The 24,158-nt window shown below is 45.8% G+C and overlaps 2 protein-coding genes across 2 annotated transcripts; one reads left to right on the top strand and one right to left on the bottom strand.

Moving 5' to 3' along the window:
- The first annotated feature begins 216 nt into the window (after positions 1–216).
- Positions 217–11,243, top strand: LOC118081337 (zinc finger protein 260-like). The gene is made up of 3 exons (XM_060279780.1): positions 217–303; positions 3,161–3,287; positions 7,952–11,243. The coding sequence occupies exons 1-3, from the start codon at positions 217–219 to the stop codon at positions 9,778–9,780; spliced, it is 2,043 nt and encodes a 680-aa protein (XP_060135763.1). The 3' UTR covers positions 9,781–11,243.
- Positions 11,244–13,884: 2,641 nt separating this feature from the next.
- On the bottom strand, positions 13,885–20,176 carry LOC118085738 (lysozyme C, milk isozyme-like). Its single transcript, XM_035116701.2, has 4 exons — positions 20,001–20,176; positions 19,424–19,585; positions 16,619–16,697; positions 13,885–14,746 (listed from the first exon to the last, which is right to left on the bottom strand). The coding sequence occupies exons 1-4, from the start codon at positions 20,134–20,136 to the stop codon at positions 14,680–14,682; spliced, it is 444 nt and encodes a 147-aa protein (XP_034972592.1). The 5' UTR covers positions 20,137–20,176; the 3' UTR covers positions 13,885–14,679.
- Between the last annotated feature and the right edge of the window lie 3,982 nt (positions 20,177–24,158).

The raw sequence follows: 24,158 nt of genomic DNA on the forward strand, positions 1-24,158 counted from the left end.
TTCCGTTTCTTGTTGATGTGCCTGTGTTTCTAAATCCTCAGAAAGAAAAACCAAGATCTCTTCTTCATCCTTCGACTCGTTCACATTCTAATTCCCTCCGTGAGTGAGTTCCTTTTGCATTCATTTCTAGGCTGCCCGCTGCCCGGCGATCGAGCCTCCTTCTCCCCGGATCCTGCAGGGGGGGAGCTGGGCGCGCCCGGCTTGACAAGGGTTACAATGAACGGAGCGGGATTCCTAGAGGGAACCGGAAAGGAAGGCGGAGCCGGAAGCCCCGCCCTCCGCGTCTCTTCCTGCGACCCTTCCGTGAGTCTCTCTCGGCCCCGGGATCGAAGCGGTTGGCAGGGGGAGTCTGGCCGGCCTCCGCACAGCCCCGGGACAAGGCCGCCAGGTCGCAGCTCCAGCCTGGCTCGGGGGGGGGGGGGCTGGGAAGGAAGGAAGCGAAGCCCGGCCTGGCGGGAAGGGGGCGGGCGGAGGGTTCGAGACCCACTGGTTTCCCTCCCTCACCTGCCTTGGCTGGCCAGGTGAAGCCATTCCCGGGATTCCTGGGCGAGAGCTCCCCAGAAGGAGCCTGAGGTGTGTCCCCTGCCAGACACCCTAGAACGAGGATCATAGGAGTAACAAAGGATCCAAAGAAGTAGGCCGAATCTTCATGTTATTTGTATATAACAAAAATAGCACAATAAATGGGCAAGAATATCTCCGGCATGTGGTTTATTACTAGTGGTCAATATATGAGTTCTTGGTTCATGAATTGGTTTAAACCGAAACAAAACAGCATGTTGTGGCTGCTTTAGGTGAGATTCCTGCATTGCAGGGGGTTGGACTAAATGACCATCAGGGTCCCTGGCAACTCTATGATTCTATGAAAAGGGAGATAGGATAGAACAGAGTCAACAGAGAACGTTCTAGGGCTGGGTGATGTCTAGTTTTCAGCGTTTTAATATAGCATACCAATATATCACAGTGTCTGAAATTAGCCTGGAACTGTGGAAAAGCAAATGAAAACTAGCAACTACTACTACTTAGGGGTCTAAAACGGATACATTTTTAATTACCTTTAGCATATTGTTGCAGCAGTTATTTTATAGGACATATAATTTAAAAATTAGCACATTTTCTCTAAAGCTGTAGAAGTAATAAGTAGCATGGATATCAAAGGTAAGGTAAGAGAATGTTCCCCCCAAAATTAATTACATTACTAAACAAGAAAAAAGCCAATTCTCTGTCTCACTTAGATGTTAAAATATTATTCACTATTGAGTCTCAATTGAATTTGTATATACATCCCAGAACACCAGTTATTTGATTGTTTGGTGATTTTCTTTTATAAACCAGTTCAAACTAGAAAGAATGGACAAAATTTTACCAAACAAAAATTTATTTTTAAAAATGCATATATTTTGCCAGGAAAAATTGAATTTTGGTGTTCTCTGGCAATCAAGAGACACACAAAAGGAGAGCGGAGGGAAGAGGCTTAAACAACAGGACAAAGTTTATTTTATTTTATTAATGTAATAGCCTGAGAAGTAATAACCCCTGTTATTAGTCAGAAGTAATAACCCCAGTTTATTTTTCCATCGGACTAGCTGCTGCTTCCAAGAGAGCTCCGGCTGAGGGCAGCAGTCGTTCAAAAGACAGGAAAGGACTTGGGGAGGCAAGGAGGAAAGGGCTTCCTGCTCTTGCGAGGCCTCTGGCAAAAGTTGGGGATCAGGAGGCGCCTGCAGGCGGACCCTGCCATCTGAGAGAGCCTGGAGAAGGAGCAAGGAAGGGAGAAAGGGGCTCCCAGCAAGAAGCCCAGAGCCGCCTCGGACCAGCCTCTCCCTCCATCACCTACCAGCTTGACCCATGCACTGAAAACAAGAAGCTGATGGTTTCTCTGTTCCTGAGGAAAGGTCCTGGGTTGGCTGCTTTCTTCAGCACCTGCTCTTCTGGTTTGCTGCCCCTCACAGGAGGCAGGGAAGAGCTGAGTTGACAGAGCAACAGGGGCGGCAGGAATCACGAAAAGCAAGGACCAGCTTCACAGTTTCCCCCACATGGTCACTTTTTACATAGGGCCAGCACTCTTTGTCATTCACGCTATATTGCCACGTTGAATGTTATGAAACCTCTACCATGATGTGGACTTCAGACTGGTTTTGGATGATGTACCGATTTATCATCCAGCCCTAGTCTGGAGCCCTTGTGTTTGTGCTTGTTGGAGATTCATTCCCCGTGTGCAGTCATGGGTTTGTTGTCTATCACATGACTGTATATATTTACATTTCACAGAATGGGAAGTGTCGTAGACAGGGTGTCTGTCTTACTGTGTCCTTTGTTCTTTCTCTTTGCTGTCTGATGCTAGAGAGAGAGGGATCAATGTTGCAGTGCTCCATGTGTGTTTTATATGTAAATAAAGTAGATTAGCCAAAATTCTGAGTTCGGTTACGCAACTGCGCAAATCTCTGTGGATCCCAAGTGTACTGATGTCTTCTGACATCAGTCGTTGTGATGTTCAGCTAAGGAATGCTTTTGAAGCTCCCGAATGCCCAGGAGGGAGGGAAAATGCCAGTCGGGCATGTGTCTCTGCCAAGGTTCTACTTGCGAGTAGAACATCCTGACAGTGCTTAGATTAAGTAAGAGTAATGGTGGAACGGATTCCCTCAAGAGGTGCTGGACCCCTTCCTGGGAAACTTTGAAGCAGAGGTTGGAGGGCCATGGATGCTTTAATTGAGATTCCTGCATTGCAGAGGGTTAGACAATAATCCTCAGGGTCTCTTCCAAGTCTATGATTGTATGTCACTAGTATTATTTATCAGTTGTTGTTGTATTTCAATATTGATTGTTGAATGCTACATTGGCTTCTAAGCAGTTGACAAACAATAGTAAACAGTGGCCATGTACCTAATCAGTTCCCTCAATTGCACAATGAGGGTTTCCCCCCTAAAACAGTGCACAGGGAGAAAAGAACACAATGTGGAGCTCTACCCATTTAAACAAAGATTTCCATCATTAAAATACACAATAAAATTATTCCATTAAATGTTAAATAAGCATCCATAATTAAAATGTGCAGCAAAACAATCCCATTAAAACAACACAGCAAAGAACAGGCGGAAAACAACAGACCAAAGTATAGTAGATATTTTTTATGCTATCTAAGACAAAGACCTTTTTCTTTTAGGGTCCAGTGTATTTTGAAGATGTAGCTACTTGTTTCACAGATGAGGAGTGGGCGTTGCTGGATCCTGACCAGAGAGCTCTGCCTAAGGAAGTCATGGAGGAGAATCGGGGGATCTTGGGCTTTCTTGGTAAGGCTTGGTTGGATCATAATATCTGTTTTTAAATTCAAGACCTATATCTATGTGATGAACTTCCCACTTACACAATCTGGGATTCTAACACCCCGCACAGCTTACCTCGAATGGAAGGCTATCTACCGCTTTTCTGTGATTATTCTTCCTCCATAGTTCTGGTTACAGGTAGGTAGCCGTGTTGGTCTGGATCGAAGTAAAATAAAAAAATTCCTTCAGTAGCACCTTAAAGACCAACTAAGTTTTTATTTTGGTATGAGCTTTCGTGTGCATGCACACTTCTTCAGATACAGTGAAATGGAAGTTTCCAGGCACTTATGTAGAGAAGGGGTGGGGAGGGGTGGGGATGGGGAGGGGGGATCACTCAGAAGGGTGGTGGAAATGGGTGATTGACTGACTGATAGCTGTTGATGACCGCAAACGACTGCAAATGGTTTTGCATGAAAAAGCAAGGGTTGAGATGGCTGAAGATCGCTTATCATGTATAATGAGATAAGAACCCGATATCTCTGTTCAAACCAGGTCCCTCCATGGTTTTGAGCTTGGTGATAAGTTGCAATTCAGCAACTTCTCTTTCCAGTCTATTTCTGAAATTCTTTTGTAGTAAGACAGCTACTTTGAGATCTTGTATAGAATGTCCTGGGAGATTGAAGTGTTCTCCTACTGGTTTTTCTGTCTTCTGGTTCCTGATGTCAGATTTATGTCCATTTATCCTTTGGCGTAGGGTTTGGCCTGTTTGTCCAATATAGAGAGCTGAAGGGCACTGTTGGCATTTGATGGCATACACAATGTTAGAGGATGAGCAATTAAATAGTCCTGAGATGGTATGTTGGATGTTGTTGGGGCCAGTAATGGTGTTGTCTGGGTGTATGTGGCAGCAAAGTTGGCATCTGGGTTTATTGCAGGCTCTGGTACCAGTGTCCATGTTAAGTCTGGTGGTTGTATTATTGTGGGTGAGGAGTTGTTTAAGATTGGGTGGCTGTCTGTAGGCAATGAAAGGTCTTCCTCCCAGAGCTTGAGAAAGGGAGCGGTCATTGTCCAGGAGAGGCTGTAGATCTCTGATGATGCGTTGTACTGTTTTAGCTTGGGAGCTGTATGTGATGACTAGTGGTGTTCTGTTATTTTCTTTTTTGGGTCTGTCTTGCAGCAGGTTCTCTCTAGGTATCTGTCTGGCTCTGTTGATCTGTTGTTTAACTTCATCAGGTGGATATTTTAGTTCTAAAAAGGTTTGCTGTAGATCTCTTAGGTGAGATTCTCTGTCTGTAGAGTTGGAACAGATGCGGTTGTAACGTAAGGCCTGGCTGTATACGATGGATTGTTTGGTATGTTTGGGATGGTAGCTAGAAGCATGTAGATATGTTTGTCTGTCAGTTGGTTTTCTGTATAAGGTGGTGTCTATACGTCCATCCTGTATTTTTATAGTAGTGTCCAAAAAATGTATTTCTTGCATAGATTGGTTCATTGTTAGGTTGATGGTGGGGTGAAAGTCATTGAATGTCTGGTGGAAGGTTTCCAGGGTCTGTTGTCCATGTGTCCAGATAATAAAAATATCGTCAATGTATCGCAGGTACAGGAGAGGTTTGAGTGGGTAGGAGTTAAGGAAACGTTGTTCTAAATCTGCCATGAAGATGTTGGCATACTGTGGGGCCATGCGGGTGCCCATGGCTGTGCCGCTGATCTGGAGGAACAGGTCATCACCAAATTTGAAGTGGTTGTGGGTAAGGACAAAGTGGCAGAGTTTGGTAGCAAAGTCCGCTGTGGTTTTATCTGAAATGGTGTTCCTTATGGCTTGTAAACCATCATTGTGTGGGATGTTGGTATATAGAGATTCCACATCCATAGTGGCTAGTATAGTATTGTTAGGAAGATTGTTCAAATATTGTATTTTCCTCAGAAAATCTGTGGTGTCACGTACGTAGCTGGGAGCACTAATAGCATATGGTTTCAGAACAGAGTCCATATAGCCGGAAACACCCACTGTAATGGTGCCAATACCTGAGATGATGGGGCGTCCTGGGTTTCCTGGTTTGTGTATTTTGGGTAGAAGATAGAAAGTTCCTGGCCGAGGTTCCGCTGGTGTGTTTGTGAGGATCTGTTCTTGGATGTGTACACATCCAAGAACAGATGTGTACACATCCAAGAACAGATCCTCACAAACACACCAGCGGAACCTCGGCCAGGAACTTTCTATCTTCTACCCAAAATACACAAACCAGGAAACCCAGGACGCCCCATCATCTCAGGTATTGGCACCATTACAGTGGGTGTTTCCGGCTATATGGACTCTGTTCTGAAACCATATGCTATTAGTGCTCCCAGCTACGTACGTGACACCACAGATTTTCTGAGGAAAATACAATATTTGAACAATCTTCCTAACAATACTATACTAGCCACTATGGATGTGGAATCTCTATATACCAACATCCCACACAATGATGGTTTACAAGCCATAAGGAACACCATTTCAGATAAAACCACAGCGGACTTTGCTACCAAACTCTGCCACTTTGTCCTTACCCACAACCACTTCAAATTTGGTGATGACCTGTTCCTCCAGATCAGCGGCACAGCCATGGGCACCCGCATGGCCCCACAGTATGCCAACATCTTCATGGCAGATTTAGAACAACGTTTCCTTAACTCCTACCCACTCAAACCTCTCCTGTACCTGCGATACATTGACGATATTTTTATTATCTGGACACATGGACAACAGACCCTGGAAACCTTCCACCAGACATTCAATGACTTTCACCCCACCATCAACCTAACAATGAACCAATCTATGCAAGAAATACATTTTTTGGACACTACTATAAAAATACAGGATGGACGTATAGACACCACCTTATACAGAAAACCAACTGACAGACAAACATATCTACATGCTTCTAGCTACCATCCCAAACATACCAAACAATCCATCGTATACAGCCAGGCCTTACGTTACAACCGCATCTGTTCCAACTCTACAGACAGAGAATCTCACCTAAGAGATCTACAGCAAACCTTTTTAGAACTAAAATATCCACCTGATGAAGTTAAACAACAGATCAACAGAGCCAGACAGATACCTAGAGAGAACCTGCTGCAAGACAGACCCAAAAAAGAAAATAACAGAACACCACTAGTCATCACATACAGCTCCCAAGCTAAAACAGTACAACGCATCATCAGAGATCTACAGCCTCTCCTGGACAATGACCGCTCCCTTTCTCAAGCTCTGGGAGGAAGACCTTTCATTGCCTACAGACAGCCACCCAATCTTAAACAACTCCTCACCCACAATAATACAACCACCAGACTTAACATGGACACTGGTACCAGAGCCTGCAATAAACCCAGATGCCAACTTTGCTGCCACATACACCCAGACAACACCATTACTGGCCCCAACAACATCCAACATACCATCTCAGGACTATTTAATTGCTCATCCTCTAACATTGTGTATGCCATCAAATGCCAACAGTGCCCTTCAGCTCTCTATATTGGACAAACAGGCCAAACCCTACGCCAAAGGATAAATGGACATAAATCTGACATCAGGAACCAGAAGACAGAAAAACCAGTAGGAGAACACTTCAATCTCCCAGGACATTCTATACAAGATCTCAAAGTAGCTGTCTTACTACAAAAGAATTTCAGAAATAGACTGGAAAGAGAAGTTGCTGAATTGCAACTTATCACCAAGCTCAAAACCATGGAGGGACCTGGTTTGAACAGAGATATCGGATTCTTATCTCATTATACATGATAAGCGATCTTCAGCCATCTCAACCCTTGCTTTTTCATGCAAAACCATTTGCAGTCGTTTGCGGTCATCAACAGCTATCAGTCAGTCAATCACCCATTTCCACCACCCTTCTGAGTGATCCCCCCTCCCCATCCCCACCCCTCCCCACCCCTTCTCTACATAAGTGCCTGGAAACTTCCATTTCACTGTATCTGAAGAAGTGTGCATGCACACGAAAGCTCATACCAAAATAAAAACTTAGTTGGTCTTTAAGGTGCTACTGAAGGAATTTTTTTATTATTCTTCCTCCAGTTATGCCTTTTTAATCATGATCAGGCTGAACTTCTTAGTCCTTTTTTGATGGGGAAGTGGAAGTAGCTTCTGTCCGGTTTTTTGTTTTTGCTTCCGTCAGTTTTTGGTTGACCAAAGAGACAATTGACTTTGGAGATGGAGTGGATTTCATGAGCCAAACAAAATCCATCCCAGGAACGAGCCAGACTTTTCAAATCTCAGGTTCCCATAAATATGTCAGTGAATGCCAGGCAATAAAGGCAGTGAACCCTATAGTACAGACAGAGCTTGCCAAACTTTTCATATTGGTGACACATTTTTTGGGACATGCATCATTTTGCAACACAGTAATTCAGTTTTGCATCATTTCGTGACACAGTAATTCAGTTTTACAAGCAACTAACCCCTTTCTAGCCCCAGGAGGAGCGTGGGATGTGTTTGTGCAAAAGAGCTACACACTGCAGTTGATACGCTAATATGTCGCAGAACACAGTTTGGAAAGCTCTGTAGTAAGACCTCATGACTAATGCCCCTCAGTTCTTCCTCTATCACAAGTGTTCATTAGCATTGTTCAATAATTTGGGGCTCCATTTCTTCCTGAGGCTCTAATCTGTTTCTCTCCTCATTGCAGAAGGTGATGAATTGGAAATTAAGAAGGGAGGCTACCACAAAATCGGCACAGTGGAGAAGCCATATCAACACTTGGAGTGTGGAGCGAACTTCAAGCAGAACTCCCATTTCACTTCCCAACAAAGAAATCCTACTGGGGAGAAGCCCTATCAGTGCTTGGAATGTGGGGAAAGCTTCAGCCAAAAGAAGACTCTCACTTCCCATCAAAGAATTCATACAGGAGAGAAACATTATCAGTGCTTGGAATGTGGAAAGAGCTTTAAAAGTAGCGGAAACCTCCGCCAACATCAGAAAGTTCACAGTGGGGAAAAACCTCACCAGTGCTTGGAATGTGGAAAGAGCTTAAGTAGTAAAGAAAGGCTCTCTTCCCATCAAAGAATTCATACAGGGGAGAAGCCTTATCAGTGCTTGGAATGTGGAAAGAGCTTCCGTGCGAGGAGCAATCTCATGGCCCATCAAAGAATTCATACAGGGGAGAAGCCTTATCAGTGCTTGGAATGTGGAAAGAGCTTTAAAAGTAGCAGAAACCTCCGAGAACACCAGAAAGTTCACAGTGGGGAAAAACCATATCAGTGCTTGGAATGTGGAAAGAGCTTCCGTTACAGGAGCCATCTTAGAACCCATCAGATAACTCATACAGGGGAGAAGCCCTATCAGTGCTTGGAATGTGGAAAGAGCTTAAGTAGTAAAGAAAGGCTCTCTTCCCATCAAAGAATTCATACAGGGGAGAAGCCTTATCAGTGCTTGGAATGTGGAAATAGCTTCCGTGCGAAGACCAATCTTGAGATCCATCAAAGAATTCATACAGGGGAGGAGCCATATCAATGCTTGGAATGTGGAAAGGGCTTTAAAAGTAGTGGAAACCTCCGAGAACACCAGAAAGTTCACAGTGGGGAAAAACCATATCAGTGCTTGGAATGTGGAAAGAGCTTCAGTTACAGCAGCTACTTAACTTCCCACCTAAGAATTCATACAGGGGAGAAACCATATCAGTGCTCAGAATGTGGAAAGAGCTTCCCACAGCGGTCCAATCTTACAAGCCACCAGAGAATTCATACAGTGGGGAAGCCATATCATTGCTTGGCATGTGGGAAGGGCTTCCGTGTGAGGTCCACTCTCACAGCCCATCAAAGAATTCATACAGGAGAAAAACCATATCGGTGCTCAGAATGTGGGAAGAGCTTTAACGCAAGCGCAAACTTCTATCGGCATCAGAAAATTCACCGTGGGGAGAAACCACATCAGTGCTTGGAATGTGGAAAGAGCTTCAGTCATAGGTCCACTCTCATGGCCCATCAAGTAATTCATACAGGGGAGAAACCATATCAGTGCTTGGAATGTGGAAAGAGCTTCAGTCAGAAGTCCAATCTCTCAGCCCATCAAAGAATTCATACTGGAGATAAACCATATCAGTGCTTTGAATGTGGAAAGAGCTTTAACACAAGCACAAACCTCCATAGTCATCAAAGTATTCACCGTGGGGAGAAACCATTTCAGTGCCAAGAGTGTGGAAAGAGCTTCACGTGGAAGGAGAGTCTCACTTCTCATCAAAGAATTCATACAGGGGAGAAACCATTTCAGTGCTTGGAATGTGGAAAGAGCTTCAGTAAGAGGGCCAAACTCACAGCCCATCAAAGAATTCATACAAGGGAGAAATCGCATCAGTGTTCAGAATGTGGAAAGCGCTTCTGTCAGAAAGACAAACTCACAGCCCATCAAAGAATTCATGCAGGAGAAAAACCATTTCAGTGCTTGGAATGTGGAAAGAGCTTCAGTCAGAGGTCCAATCTCACAGTCCATGAAAGAATTCATACAGGGGGGAAACTATAGGTAAAAGGTTGTTGTTGTTTTACATCTTTATTGGTTTTTCTATTGATTTACAACCACCCTTTTCATACACGTCAACATTCACTATAAACAATTGAAATCTCTCAACATTCCACCATTGAACATGTAAAGGTAAAGGGACCCCTGACCATTAGGTCCAGTTGTGACCGACTCTGGGGTTGTGGCGCTCATCTCGCGTTATTGGCCGAGGGAGCTGGCGTACAGCTTCCAGGTCATGTGGCCAGCATGACAAAGCCGCTTCTGGTGAACCAGAGCAGCACACGGAAATGCCGTTTACCTATTTATCTACTTGCACTTTGACATGCTTTCGAACTGCTAGGTGGGCAGGAGCTGGGACCGAGCAACGGAAGCTCACCCCATCATGGGGATTCAAACAGCCAACTTTCTGATCGACAAGCCCTAGGCTCTGTGGTTTAACCCACAGCGCCACCCGCATCTCTATATTGAACATGTATGCATAAACAAAAAATAAAATAAAAATTATGTTACTTATCTACTTATGTTGTTACTTTGTTTGCACTGGACTTCCTTCCACCTCTTCCTAGGGTCCATAGAATTCTTTGTTGTATGCCTTTCCAGTTGTATCTAATCTTTTATTTACCATCGTTTCCACTGTTTCTACTGGTTATCTTTACAAGAGTCAATCTAGCCCAGTCAAAAATTTTAAATCACTGCAGTAATCTTTCAGATATTTTAAAAAATTACTCCAATTGCTCTTAACTTTTTGGTACTCTTGGTCTCTTAACTGCCCTGTCAGCTTATCCATCTCTGCATATTCCATCAGTTTCGCTCTTTGTTGGAATTTGGTCTCCTTTCCAGTTTTGTGCTGTCAATACTCTTGCTGCCGTGGTGGCTTACATAAATAACTTCTTCAGATCTTTGGGGAATCTCACCCTCAATGATTCCTAGAAGGAAAGCTTCTGGCTTTTTGGGAAACGATAATTTAAACATCTTCTTTAACTCATTGTATCCCATAATTCTATTTTTTTACATCTCTACCATGCATGATACATTGTTCCTACTGCTGGTCTGAATAGAGACATTGGATTCTTATAAATTATACATCTCACCCCTTGCTTTTTCCTGTAAGACCAATTGCAGTTGTTAACAGTCGTCAACAGGCTTACCACACCTATCAGCGAATCACCCATTCCCACCACCCTTCTGAGTAATACCCCTCCCCACCCTCTCACTAAATATAAGGGCCTGGTGACTTTTGTTTCTGTGTATCTGAAGAAGTGCATGCACGTGAAAGCTCATACCAATGACAAACTTAGTCGGTCTCTAAGGTGCTACTGGAAGGAATTTTTTAATTTTGTTTCGACTATGGCAGACCAGCACGGCTACCTACCTGGAACACCCTTAATGTAAACGGACTGTGCTTGAATGTACTGTCACTACTGGAGAGGGAGAACTTCAATATAATGGTTTTGCAAGTTTTTATTTTATTTTAAAAAATGCAAAAGTTGCCTGACTGGGTCATCAATGCTCTGCCCTGGCAGCCAGTGCAGTCAGGCCAGGATCCATGTAATAGGCTCAGACCATCTTGTCGCAGTAAGCAACCTGGCTGCTTAATTCTGCACAGCTGAAGTTTCCCAACCATCTTCAGATGCAGCTCCAAGTATAACATGTTCCAGTAATCTAACCTAGGGATTTGGGGTTAGAGTTAGGGGTTCACTAGCTGGAGCTGCACTGAATCCCCCTGAAACCTTCAATCCAGAGCCATTGCAGTGGAAATAGTGTCAGCTGCTCCTTGCAGTCTCCTCTGGGCTCCCCATCTGGCTGTGGCAGGGAGGGCAGAGCCAAGAGCCATGGGCCGTGACTGGCCTTCTGAAGGTTGAGCCCACCAGGGCTTGGCCTTGAGGGCCAGACCTTTGCTTGGGTCCCACAGGGTTGAAGATCCTTCTTCACCTCACCGAGTTGCAGGCCAGCTGGGTCTCTGGTCCCACCTAGCCAGCAGGGCCGGCATGTCCATTTAGACAAACTAGGCAGCTGCCTAGGGCGCCAAAATGAAGGGGGCGCTGGCCAGCCTGCCCCCCGGTGCTGCCTGGGGCTGCCTCCACTGTGGCTGTCAGCTGTTGAGCGGCTTCAGGCCGATATCCTGAGGCGTGCGCGTGCCTCCGGAGAGCGGCCTGAAGCCGCTCAACAGCTGACAGCCGCAGTGGAGGTGGCCACCCCAGGCTCGCGCTCCCAGCATTAAGCTCCGGAGGCGCGCGGGGAGCGTGAGGCTGGGGCTGCCTCCTCCACGCCTGTCACTGTTGAGCAGCTTCAGGCCGCTATCCCGAGGCACGCGCGTGCCTCAGGGGAGCGGCCTGAAGCCGCTCAACAGGCAGCTGCCCCAGACTTGCGCTCCCAGCGTGAGGGGAGTGCGAGCCTGGGGTCACCTCGCTGCGCCTCTCAGCTGTTTTTTATTTTTATTTTTATTTTTCCTACTTTTTATTTTTTCTATTTTTCTATTTTCTATTTTTTTAATAAAAAAATTAATACAGTATTTATATTTATTTATTTATTTATTGGGGGAGCGGGGGGGGCAGAAGGTGATCTTGCCTAGGGCGCAAAAAACCCTAGCACCAGCCCTGCTAGCCAGGGATCCCCAAACCCACTTGCTCCCTAGACCTTCTTGGAGGTCCCAGTTTCTGCCTCTAGCCGGGAGTCTGCCACAAGACTCTTTGATCGTTCTTACCGCTGAGACATGAGGTGATTTGGTCTCTCTGAATTGCTGTACTGTGCCCCTGCACTTACAGTGTTACAATTTCTCAACTGCCCACATTGAAATTTTCATCAGTTTTATCATCTGCATCCCAGCAGAGAGATTCAATCCAAACTGGATCTCTCTCAGTTCCTCTTGGCTTTCTCCCCCTTGATAAGTTTAAAAGCTGCTCTGCCACCGTTTTTATTTTTGGTGCCAGCAGTAGTCTGGTTCTATCCCTGGTTGAAGGGGAGCCTGCCCCTTTTCTACAGGCCCAGCTTGCCCCAGCTTGTTTCTCAGTGCCTAACAAATCCAAACTCCTCCTCCTGACCCCACCGTCTCCTCCACACATTAAGACCACAGAGTCTGCCTGGCTTTGTGGCATGGAACTGGCAGCATTTCAGAGAAAGCTACCTTGCAGGTCCTGGCTTCCAGTATCCTATTGAGCAACCTAAATTTGGCTCCTAGGACCTTGTGACTACATCTTCCCATGTCTTTGGTGCTAACATGCCCCATAACCACTGACTCCTCCCCAGTACTATCTAGCCAGGCTATCTAGGTGACAAGCGACCTCCTCAGCTCTTGCACCAAGCAGGCAATCTGGCCTGCAGTCTGTCCATTCATTGCATATCCAACTATGTAGATTCTGAGTGATTTCCCTGTCTCCCTGCAAAGTGAGCTGGAGTCTGGCTAGAGGAACAGTGGGCATGGTATCATGATAGGGGATAAATTTCTCATTCCAGATGTTACCAGAAAGATGATGGTTAATTGCAGGCAGATGTTTCCATAGTATCCAGCGACCAGGTGGCTCATCAAGGCAAGACAGTTTGAGCATATCACACAGATCCTAGCCTGACTGCCCTGGCTGCCATTTAGTTTCCAGGCCCAATTCAGAGCGCTGATTTTAACCTATAAAGCCTTAAATGGCACCTAACACCAGAGAAAATGGCCATTTTTAAAGCTCAAGCACAGAGACATGGGGTCAGAAGGGCCCTGGGTCGTTCTCTGTCCAAGCACAGCAGTTCTGCTCCTAGCCAGACTACTCTTTTGCTGCAGTACGTGGGCATTTATGACTGCAGTGGGAAATTTATGGTCTCACCCATCATGCACCTGATCCCCATTGACCAACCCTGCTTAAACCCAGCAGTGCCCTTTAACCTAAGAGGAGAGATGTGTGTTGGTTGATCTAGCTATCTTGTGGTACCACATCTGTCATTTGAGTTCCCCCCTCACCTGACAGCTTCAGGAAGGCAGTTGCATCTGATGCAGGGAGAAAGGGCACAGCCTCTTCCTCAGCACTGCAGACCTGGTCCTTTGAAGGGATAATAGACTCTGAAGAAGTGTGCATGCACAAGAAAGCTCATACCAATGACAAACTCAGTTGGTCTCTAAGGTGCTACTGGAAGGAGTTTTTTTTATTTTGTTTAGGAAAACTTCATAATAGGATGTACCAGAAGTAATAAGCAGGAGAAAGTCAGTCAGGAAACAATGGGAATATTATAGGATGTGTTCCAATTTTAAATTGACTGCAAACTTGGGGCCCATTTTCCAATCTCTCTGACATTTGTAAGTCACCCCAGAAATCTGTCACTAGTTGTCTGTGTAAGGTCTTGAGTTTAGACAAGAGCTGGGAGCTGAGTGGTGGGAGAGATGGCAGGAAGCATGAAGGTAGACTGTGAGAGACTATGGAGTTTATGGTGTGTATGTGTGTGGCAGTGCATCGCTGCTGTCACAGCAAGATCACATGTGGGAGAAGGGATCTTTTCTGGTGTGTGTGTGTGTGTGCCCATACAGCTCCTTGCCAGGGGTGCAAGGGACCTAGGAACGCTTCTGCACTTCCCTGCAAATTATGATGGGATGATGATGATGCTTAACTTAATTCTGTTCTTTCTATTCACCCATCAAACAAGAAAAGAGTTTTGTTTATGTTCAATTTATTGGAAATTTTCAAGCAGAGAGGCTTGCAATCCAGAGCAAGATGACTGACCAGCCCAGACACACTTTAAAAAAAACAATCACTTCCCCTCATTCATATAGAAAGAGGGCCATTTCCCTCCCCCATGGGGTGTGGCACAATATGCAAATGCTAGTGCAGGAAGCAGCAGCTGGATTTTGATTATATGGCAGTAGGTAGACGTTTCATCAAAGGGGATCTCGAGAGAAATGCTGGAATTCATTCAGGACCATGGAACTCAGAGTCTGCAACCTCTTGTCCACTTTGAGAGATTTTTTCCTTTGCAATGTTTCTTCCAAGCATACCTAAAAGTCAGAATGAGAGCAAAAAATGAAGCGAGGGAAGCCACATGACTTCCAAGCAACTACAAGGGAGATGGATCTTCTTTAAAAGCTCCACCACATTTCCAAGTGAGGCATTTGTGTCGGCTACAGAGTATTTCTTCCTGTTCATTGTCTCTGCTGATGATTATTTTTGGTGGTCAACGGGAAATCTACCTATTAACAGCCCATGATGCCCTGCTAGCAAAATGTTGCTTCCCATCCTCCATGGAACTTTACTGCTCAGTCATGGACAGAGCTGCTGAGCTTCTCAATGGCCTCATTCCTTGAGTCAGAATGACTGGATCTGTCTGTATCCACCACCCACGTGCCGGTTCCTGACTAGGGGCTTCCAGATTTCACGGTCTTGCCCACGTAACCATTTGGCAACCACTATGGGACTTTTCAGGGTTTCGCTTTGGTTTTTTTTTAGAAGTGTGAATTTGTTTTATGTGTTTTATGTTATGTGTGCTGATCAACGCACAGTCTTTGCAGTAAGGCTCTGTTCTGATGGCATGAGTATAACAATGGCCAGTAAATTCTTATCTGCTGCAGCCTTCACCCGCCTTCACAGCCATTGTAACATACCGCTTGTGTTATGTACTGAGCTGAATCATAGAACAATAGGATCCAGAATCAGCAGTCTGATTGGTCCGCAGGAGCCACCCAATCCAAATTCCAGGTGGAAGTGAATCTGCAACCTGATTGGCCTGCAGGAGCAGCCAATCAGGCGGCTGGCAGAAGTGAATCCGCAACCTGATTGGCCTGCAGGAGCAGCCAATCAGGCTGCTGGCAGAAGTCAATCCACAAACTGATTGGTCCACAGGTGTAGCCCTGAAGTAGCCAATCACGCAAAGCCCATTGTGTAAATAATGTATATAAGCAGATGGTTTTGGGGAAAGGGCATTCTTCTCTTCTTCTCCTTGATGACTACGAGCGGAATAAAGAGCATGAAATTCACTCTTGACTCCGAGTATATTTCAGCTTGTTATCTTCCTTTTGTTCTGCTGTTGGATTATTCTTTGTGTAGCTCCTTCCCTTTGACCGTACTGCCTTGGGTGACCCTGCTGGGAGTACGGGACTCCCAACAGCTTCGCTCACAAGGGTCATGCAAGCCCACGAGGGAGAATCCCATTCAGAGGCACATTGTGCCTAGCAATGGAGGTGGAACAGAGTCACTGTGGCTGCTAAGCATGGGTAGCTTTCTGTGAAAGACCTCCAAGCAAACTTGGGAATGAACCATCTGCCCCAGGATTTCGCTCCAGCCCATGGCAGAACTTAGACTCTCTCCTCCTTTCCTGCATTCCAATTTATTTATTACTACATTTATACCCCACCTTTTCTCCAAGGAGCTCAAGGTGGCATACATGGTTAGACAAACACTGTGGGGCAGGCTGGGCTGTGAGACAGTGACTGACTCAATGTCAACCTTTGAACTTCCTGGCTGAATCAGGATTTGATCTCTGGTCTCCCAGTTCCTCTCTTACACATTGGCTCAGTTGCCAAATCATTTCCTTAAATCCCCACCAAGACAGCTACTAACAGCTCTTACCGGTAGTAGCCACCAGCCACCCAGGTGTTTGCTGAGTGGCTGGCTTTGTGATGTGGGTGGGGCTGTGGTCATTTCCTAGCTTCCAGCACGATGCTGCCAGTTACTCAGAGGAAGGGGGGAAATGCAGCACAGGGTCCCAGAGCAGTGGGGGCACTACTGGCTGTACATTGAAGGAAGCATCATCTTTAGCCCTTGACAGTGCCTATTGAGGAAGGTCAAGTGGAACCATCTTTCTCTACACAGTTATGTGAACTGACAACTTGGCTGGTATTGAATGTTCCAAGCACTGAGATATAAGCACTTACCATGCATTCATCCCTTGGGGGTCACGGACAATCCTCTTGGCACAGTTAATATCATTTGTGATGTCATCATTTAAGAACGCTGGCAAAGATTTGTCAGAAAGCAAATGAGGTTACTGGGGATTCCTAAAATGCAAATCCCAGAATACAAACACCCCCAAGGTTGCAGGGGCTGCCTCTGGACTGTGGAATGCCTTTTCCTAGAGGTCCAGCCAACACTAAGCTTGAATACTTTTGGGGAGCACTTAAAGCGTTTCCCGCTTGAGCTGGCATTCAAACATTATAGCACCAAGCAGGGGATCCCTTCTAGTCAGCTGCATTCTAGCCAGAGAAAGAAATCAGTTCTTTATAAATGGCCCATTTCATCCTCCATCCAGACAAGCAAGGTCACAGTTCCAGGACACATTGCACCCAGGTAAAAGCAGGAGGATACAGAGCAGAGGCAGTGGGACAGCATGGCCTAGTGAGAGGTCATGGCCTAGGGCAGGGGGTCAGCAAACATTTTCAGCAGGGGGCCAGTCCACTGTCCCTCAGATCTTGTGGGGGGCTGGACTATATTTCGGGGAAAAAAATATGAACAAATTCCTATGCCCCCCACAAATAACCCAGAGATGCATTTTAAATAAAAGGACACATTCTACTCATGTAAAAACATGCTGATTCCCGGACCATCCGTGGGCCGGATTTAGAAGGTGATTGGGCTGCATCCGGCCCCCGGGCCTTAGTTTGGGGACCCCTGGCCTAGGGCAATGTTTCCGAGTTTGTGGGTTGCGACCTGCAAGTGGGCAGCCAAACCAGTTGAAGTGGTTCAGTTGCTTGAGTGCTTTCTCCCCCTGTTGAAATACTTTGGTAAGGAGTGCTAGGACCTTTGTTCACACAGCTGCCTGCCTCCAGATTACTTGAAATGAAAGGTTGGGAAAGAAAGGAAGGAGCTGTGGGGTTATCCCTGTGTGCCCAGGCTGCTGCTGCTGCTGCCTGCCAGCAAGCAGTGAGCGCCTTGTTTGCATGGTAAGTAAGGCTAAATGGAATGGAGGGGTGGGGAGGAGCAGCAGGGATGCCCCGGCACATTCAGGATTCTGCTATCCCCCAACCACCAGCAGGTGCCTCTTTTGCCTTGTGCTGGGGACGTTTTCTTTAAAAAGGGATGGAAAAGTAAAGGAGAGGGAGAGGTCTCCTTGCTGGGTCAGGGGAATGTTGCTGCCCGCTAGGTGGTGCTGTTGGCAGATGGTTCTTGAGCTTTATGAAGATGCTTTTTAGAATTGGGAGTTTAGTGCTCAAGTACGGAAATGTGTGTGTGACTGTGAGAGAGACGTGCAAGTTGTGTGAGGAAGGTGGGAGAGATGTATTTGTGATGTGTGTGTGTGTGTGATGGAGGGAGGGAGGGACAGATTTACATGTTGTTTCATGCAAGTGAGAAAAAGGGGTTACATGTATGTGTGCTCAGAAGGGAAGATATGTACAGTACTTGAGCGGAGAGGGAGAGCAGTCTGTGTCTCTGAGGGGCTGAGGTGTGGTGTGGGGGGCCAGGGGGGGCTATTGCCCCAGCACACATTTTTGAGGGTGTGCTATCAGGAATCCCCACAAGCCCTGGCAGCTGAGGCACACTGGCAGACAGGTTGGTCTGGTGGGCAGGTGGGTGGAGGCAGCAGTCAAAGAGCCTGTTGGAGGCAGGCTCCATCCACCCTCTGCGGGGGCTCTGCAGACCACCTCCTGGTGCCCGCCCCAACCACCCAGTCCACCAGGTGAAGGGGGTGGCAACCCACACTACGCTAATGGTGAGGGGGGAGGAATGCACACATGCACATGTGGTGCATATGAGAGAGAGAGAGATCGAGATCGAGATCTGAGTGTTTGTATATCTGTGCGGTATAAGGTGGAGCGAGAGACACAAAACTTGCATGTATGTCTGTGGTCTGTATGTGCGAGGGCATGTGTGTGCTCTGTGTGTATGCAATAGTGTCGTCTGGCTACCTTGTGTAGATTTTCCTGGTACAAGGAGTGCTCCCTGGTGTTATTGGACAACAGCAGTACCAGTGTGTACGTTTGCATGTAAAAACAACTTTAAGTGACACAGTCAGGAGAAACAGGGCACAGCTGGCTTCCCATGGTAAACCTGGAAGTTTGGGGGGAGGGAAGCAGCAATGACTGTACTGTACTCTCTACAATTTCCCCTATGCTCACCCCAATGGCTTTAACTTAAACAAATAAATGGAAATTACTATGTGAAACATTTTGAATTTCATTATGTAGTTCCAATTTTTATTATTAACTGTGTCATTAAAAGTTAACCACAAACTCAACAAAGAAGGGGGCACAGGAAGAGAGAAGTGTGGGAGACACATTTTAAATTTATTAAGATATTAGTACCAGCATTTCTGGAAGTCCAAAATTCATTTGACAATAAATCTGTAGTCACCATGTCTTTTAAGTTTGGATTTGTGGGTCACCATACCAAAAACATTGGGGACCACTGACTAAGGACAGTCCTGAGAGCTGGACAGATACACCTGGGCACCCCCAGGTTGTGGATTTATTTTCTTTTTTCTTTTAATCCAGCAGTTATTTTGTGGGAAATTCTCCTGAATGACAGCTTTGTATGCATTTTTCTGTAATCTAATGCACTTTTGTATGTAATTTTTGTAAATATATCTATTTATAGGCATACTGTGCCCAATGCAGTTCAAAGAATGTGCTGTGTGTTTGTCTGTGTATTATTTCATAAAGTGCAAATTAGGTAGATTCACCTTCAAATGTGAACTGAATTAAAGAAGTGGAAGCTAGCATTCCCTATAGTATCAAGTTGCTTACCATAGCAGGAGATGCTACACCCATTGGCTGTTGGGCGATGTCCATTGTCGCACCACCAGCGGCTGCTTATCTGAAAGATTCCATACTCACGATTGCCGCTGGAGGTTTGTGGCCCCATGAGTCTGGTGTTAAATGAGCTTTGATGATAAGCGGCACAGATCCCTGGAACAAAGCGAACAAGAAAAGGGTTACAATTTGGGTACACGCTGGGTGTGCAATCTCTTTTTTTTTGTCAAAGTTGCAGCATTTTGAAACAGAATAATTTAAAAACATTCTTACAATGTTCACGGTAAAAGCTGTCTGTAACGTCTAAACCCCCCCCCCAAATGGTCCTAAATAGAAATTTTTTTCATAATCTCACATTAGTAAGGAGGATAAATTTGGTTTGGTTTGGCCCTTTAGATGTGCAGTGAGGTGAATCTTTTTATGTCTGCTTCTTGATCTTTCAAAGATTAATGAGAGTTCGGACATTCTGATGGGCAGCAGGGTTTGTGTGAACCATTTCCTGAAAAGCAGTCCCCATTTCTACTTTGCCTCAAAACACCAGAAATAGCAAAGAAAGGAGGAGCGAACTCACAGTTGGCCAGGCTGACGCCACGATATCCATCCATCCCAGCCCGTTTCAATCGCGCAGCCAGTTCACATCTCCCAAACACTTTGGCTTCATTCCCTGCAAGGAGGAGGCAGAAGAGGGTGAGGGCCAGAACCATCATCTCTGCGATTCTCTGGAGAGAGATGCTTGGATTCCCTGGGGTCCCCAGTGGCTTTTGTAGACCAAAAATTTGGGCAGAGTCCAGATGGTAAGCAGAACACTGATGGGGGGTGGAATAAATATTGACAGTAACCCCGCTCCCTGCAAAAAAAAACCAAAAAACAGACACATGGTGCAATTCTGTTTTGATATATGATTAGGAAATATCTCCATATTTATTTATCATTTTAAATGGAAGAGATTAAAGCAGGCAGCATATATGCGCTTAAAGACATAGCATCTGTGTAATAGTAAATAATTACCTAATAGGGAAAAAGGCAGACTCCTGGGACAGAGGGACATTGTCCTGCTGTAAGGGCTGAGGAGCCCAGACTCACTGGAACAAACTCTGGGGTTGGGGCAAATGTCGAGAATGCTTTAAAATGCTTTAAAATAGTTTTTAATCTGGGCCGTTTTAGTTTTAGTTAGTTAGTTAGTTTGTTTTGTTTTCCTCTGTTGGGGGTGGGATAAACATTTAGTTGGGGCTGGGGATTAGTTTAATTTTAGTATAGCTGTAAATTCTTGTTGTTGTTTTTTAAAAATTAGTTTCTACTGTTTTATTGGTTTATTGTATAGGTCCCTCTACTTATAGGTGGATGGAGGACTGTTGAAACCTTGTGGGAAGCCAAATATCTTTTACAGGAGAGTTGTCACAAAGGACCCTGCAGGGCAGAAGAACATGAGAAGAGCCATCTGGATTTGAGTAATTCTCTTGTGCAAAATCCTTCAGATCCACATCTCATACCATCATTTCTGACTGCCTGGGCTTTCTCTCCACCATCTGCAGCTCAATGGCTTGTCTCCAAATCCACAAATTGACTCCTGATTCCTCTCTTCTCCCTGGACAATGGTGGACGTTGATCTTTAAAATTTCAGTGATGCCTGGTGCAAGGACAAAACTCAGCACCCCTACCCCACACCTCATGTGGGAAAACATTGCCCTAAACCCATCTCTGCCCCAGGAACCACCAAATCTGTTCTGAGAGTCATTCCAATCTTTAGAGCAGATTTTGAGGTTACCTGGGGGAGTCTTCAGTGGAGAGGAGGGAAATGTCCTATACAAAGCAACATAAAAAGATTCCTTCCAGTAGCACCTTAGAGACCAACTAAGTTTGTCATTGGTACAGTATGAGCTTTCATGTGTCTCTAAGGTGCTACTGGAAGGAATTTTTTAATTTTGTTTCGACTACGGCAGACCAACACGGCTACCTACCTGTAACTCTACCAAGCAGTAATCTCTTGCCTGAACATGACAGCAGCCTTGGAAACAACCAAATCATTCCAGCAACAAACTTTTCTATGCCATTGATCATACTCTCTATATCCATTTTTCCAAAGGAAGGGCAGGTATAATCCTCTCTTTTCCCTGAATGCTCCTTGATCACCAACCTGCTGCTTTCTGAACTGGTCTGAATGTGTGTGTTGTGCTCTTTGTATTTTACTTGTAGTGCTGAATCAACACTTTGTTTTGATATTGTTGGCAATGGCAGGCATTGGCATAAAATTGTGTGCATTGTTGTGAATCTATGTGTCTGTGGGAGAGAGATGGGGGCTCAGAAAAGGGACACTCCAAAGTGAGGATATGGCCAACTATCACCCAGTCTCAAATCTTCCATTCTTGGGCAAGATGATTGAGCGGGTGGTTACTGAACAACTCCAGGCATGCCTGGAGGATGTGGACCATTTGAATCCCTTCCCATCAGGATTGAGGCCTCATCATGGGACTGAATCTGCCTTGGACGAGCTGCTTGATGATCTCTGGCAAGCTAGGGACAAAATTAAAAGCTGTTTCCTAGTTCTGCTGGATCTCTCAGCAGCCTTTGATACCATTGACCATGACATCCTTCTGGAATGTCTAGAGGAGCTGGGAGCTGGGGGCACTGTTATACGGTGGTTCCGCTCCTTCCTCCTGGGCCATGTCCAGAAAGCGGTGTTGGGAGATGAGTGTTCAGACCCCTGGGCTCTCACTTGTGGGGTGCCTCAGGGTTCTGTTCTCTCCCCCATGCTTTTTAACATCTATATGAAGCCGCTGGGAGAGATCATCAGGGGGTTTGGGCTGGGTGTTCATCAGTATGCGGATAATAATAATAATAATAATAATAATAATAATAATTTATTATTTATACCCCGCCCATCTGGCCGGGTTCCCCCAGCCACTCTGGGCGGCTTCCAAAAAAACAGAAATTCTAAAATACAGAAATCTATCAAACATTAAAAGCTTCCCTAAACAGGGCTGCCTTGAGATGCCTTCTAAAGGTCTGGAAATTGTTCTCTTTGACCTCTAGTGGGAGGGCATTCCACAGGGTGGGTGCCACTACCGAGAAGGCCCTCTGCCTGGTTCCCTGTAACTTGGCTTCTCGTAATGAGGGAACCGCCAGAAGGCCCTCGGAGCTAGACCTCAGTGTCCGGGCAGAACGATGGGGGTGGAGACGCTCCTTCAGGATGATACCCAGCTCTACCTCTCTTTTAAATCAGAACCAGTGAAGGCGGTGAAGGTCCTGTGTGTCTGGAGGCGGATGGAGGGTGGATGGCGGTTAACAGATTGAGGTTGAATCCTGACAAGACAGAAGTGCTGTTTTGGGGGGGACAGGGGACGGGCTGGTGTGGAGGACTCTCTGGTCCTGAATGGGGTAACTGTGCCCGGCGCACAGCCTGGGAGTCATTTTGTCCATGGAGGTGCAGGTTAATTCTGTATCCAGGGCAGCTGTCTACCAGCTCCATCTGGTATGCAGGCTGAGACCCTCCCTGCCCACAGACTGTCCCAGTAGACCTGAAGGAGCGTCTCCACCCCCAATGTTCAGCCCAGACACTGAGGTCCAGCTCCGAGGGCCTTCTGGCAGTTCCCTCCCTGTGAGAAGTGAGGTTACAGGGAACCAGGCAGAGGTCCTTCTCAGTAGTGATGCCCACCATGTGGAACGTCCTCCCATCAGATTGTGGGAATGTTCAGGGTTGCAGGAGAGGATATATTGTTTATTAATATCCTTCCTAACTTGCACTAGCAAGTTCCTTTACTTAGCAGAGTTTACATTCCCCTTCTCACGCACAGCAGAAAGCTGGTTGCAGGCTTGTTAGAACCTCTTACTATTATGCAATTCAATCTGGCTCAGATTGAATTGTATGTTCTTGGTCAGATCCCCTTTTAAACTTTACTCACGATCAGGCAGAGCACAGTGTGATCCCTGAAGGCAGGCTTTAGGCTTAAAGTTACAAACTTATACTAACAGGTTTACCCCATAAGGGAGATGACCTGGGGGACTGTTTGACTGGCAGCCAGCAGTCCAGGAAGTTTGCAGAAGAAGATCAAAGAGAGAGAGAGAGGTGGCTGCGTGACTTGTCCTTTCACCAGGTCCGGGAAGGTCACGCCCACCCACTAGTCACATGCAAGGAAGGATACTCCAGGCCAGGAGGAACAGGATGTTTCGACTGGCTGGAGTAACATCCCCTTGCATGTCCACTCTAGCAAAACAAGGAATATTGTATTTGACTGCTCCCAGTGGATTACAACCCACACAGATGTCAAGGAAATAAACAACTATCTGACTTTTAGAAGACATCTGAAGGCAGCTCTGTTTAGGGAAGTTTTTAATGTTTGATGTTTTATTGTGTTTTTAATATTCTGTTGGGAGCTGCACAGAGTGGGCAGGGTATAAATAATAAGTTGTTGTCATAATCTCTGTTCCAAGACAGTTCACTCTGCTCTATCAAGAAATTCCTCATCTTTCCCATTAGCTCAAAGTGTGGGTAGGTGGGCCTCAAGTTGCTGTACCTCCTCTTCCAGCAAGACAACCAGCTTGTGCTTGCTGGAGGAGTAATTTTGCGTATTCACAGGTAGGAGGACAAACATGGAATGAGCGTAGCCAAGGGGTGGGGTAATCTGACCTCAAAAGCTCAACAAAAATCCTGGCTATGCCCATGAAATATGGCACAGATATTCCTTATCATTCATGTCTCTTGGTCCAATGTACACTGTGAAGTAGCACTCCG

Source organism: Zootoca vivipara, chromosome 10, assembly GCF_963506605.1.
Source record: "Zootoca vivipara chromosome 10, rZooViv1.1, whole genome shotgun sequence".
In the NCBI taxonomy this organism is placed as follows: Eukaryota; Metazoa; Chordata; class Lepidosauria; order Squamata; family Lacertidae; genus Zootoca; species Zootoca vivipara.

What these genes read in the sequence shown, in the direction of transcription:
- LOC118081337 (XM_060279780.1), top strand. Translation starts at nt 217, where the DNA reads ATGAACGGAGCGGGATTCCTAGAGGGAACCGGAAAGGAAGGCGGAGCC. An exon ending in TCTCTTCCTGCGACCCTTCC is followed by an intron (nt 304 to 3,160) that starts GTGAGTCTCTCT and finishes TTTTTCTTTTAG; the next exon opens with GGTCCAGTGTATTTTGAAGA. An exon ending in GGGGATCTTGGGCTTTCTTG is followed by an intron (nt 3,288 to 7,951) that starts GTAAGGCTTGGT and finishes TCCTCATTGCAG; the next exon opens with AAGGTGATGAATTGGAAATT.
- LOC118085738 (XM_035116701.2), bottom strand. Translation starts at nt 20,136, where the DNA reads ATGATGGTTCTGGCCCTCACCCTCTTCTGCCTCCTCCTTGCAGGGAAT. An exon ending in TGGCGTCAGCCTGGCCAACT is followed by an intron (nt 19,586 to 20,000) that starts GTGAGTTCGCTC and finishes GCTTTGTTCCAG; the next exon opens with GGATCTGTGCCGCTTATCAT. An exon ending in CCCCAAGGGATGAATGCATG is followed by an intron (nt 14,747 to 16,618) that starts GTAAGTGCTTAT and finishes TCTGACTTTTAG; the next exon opens with GTATGCTTGGAAGAAACATT.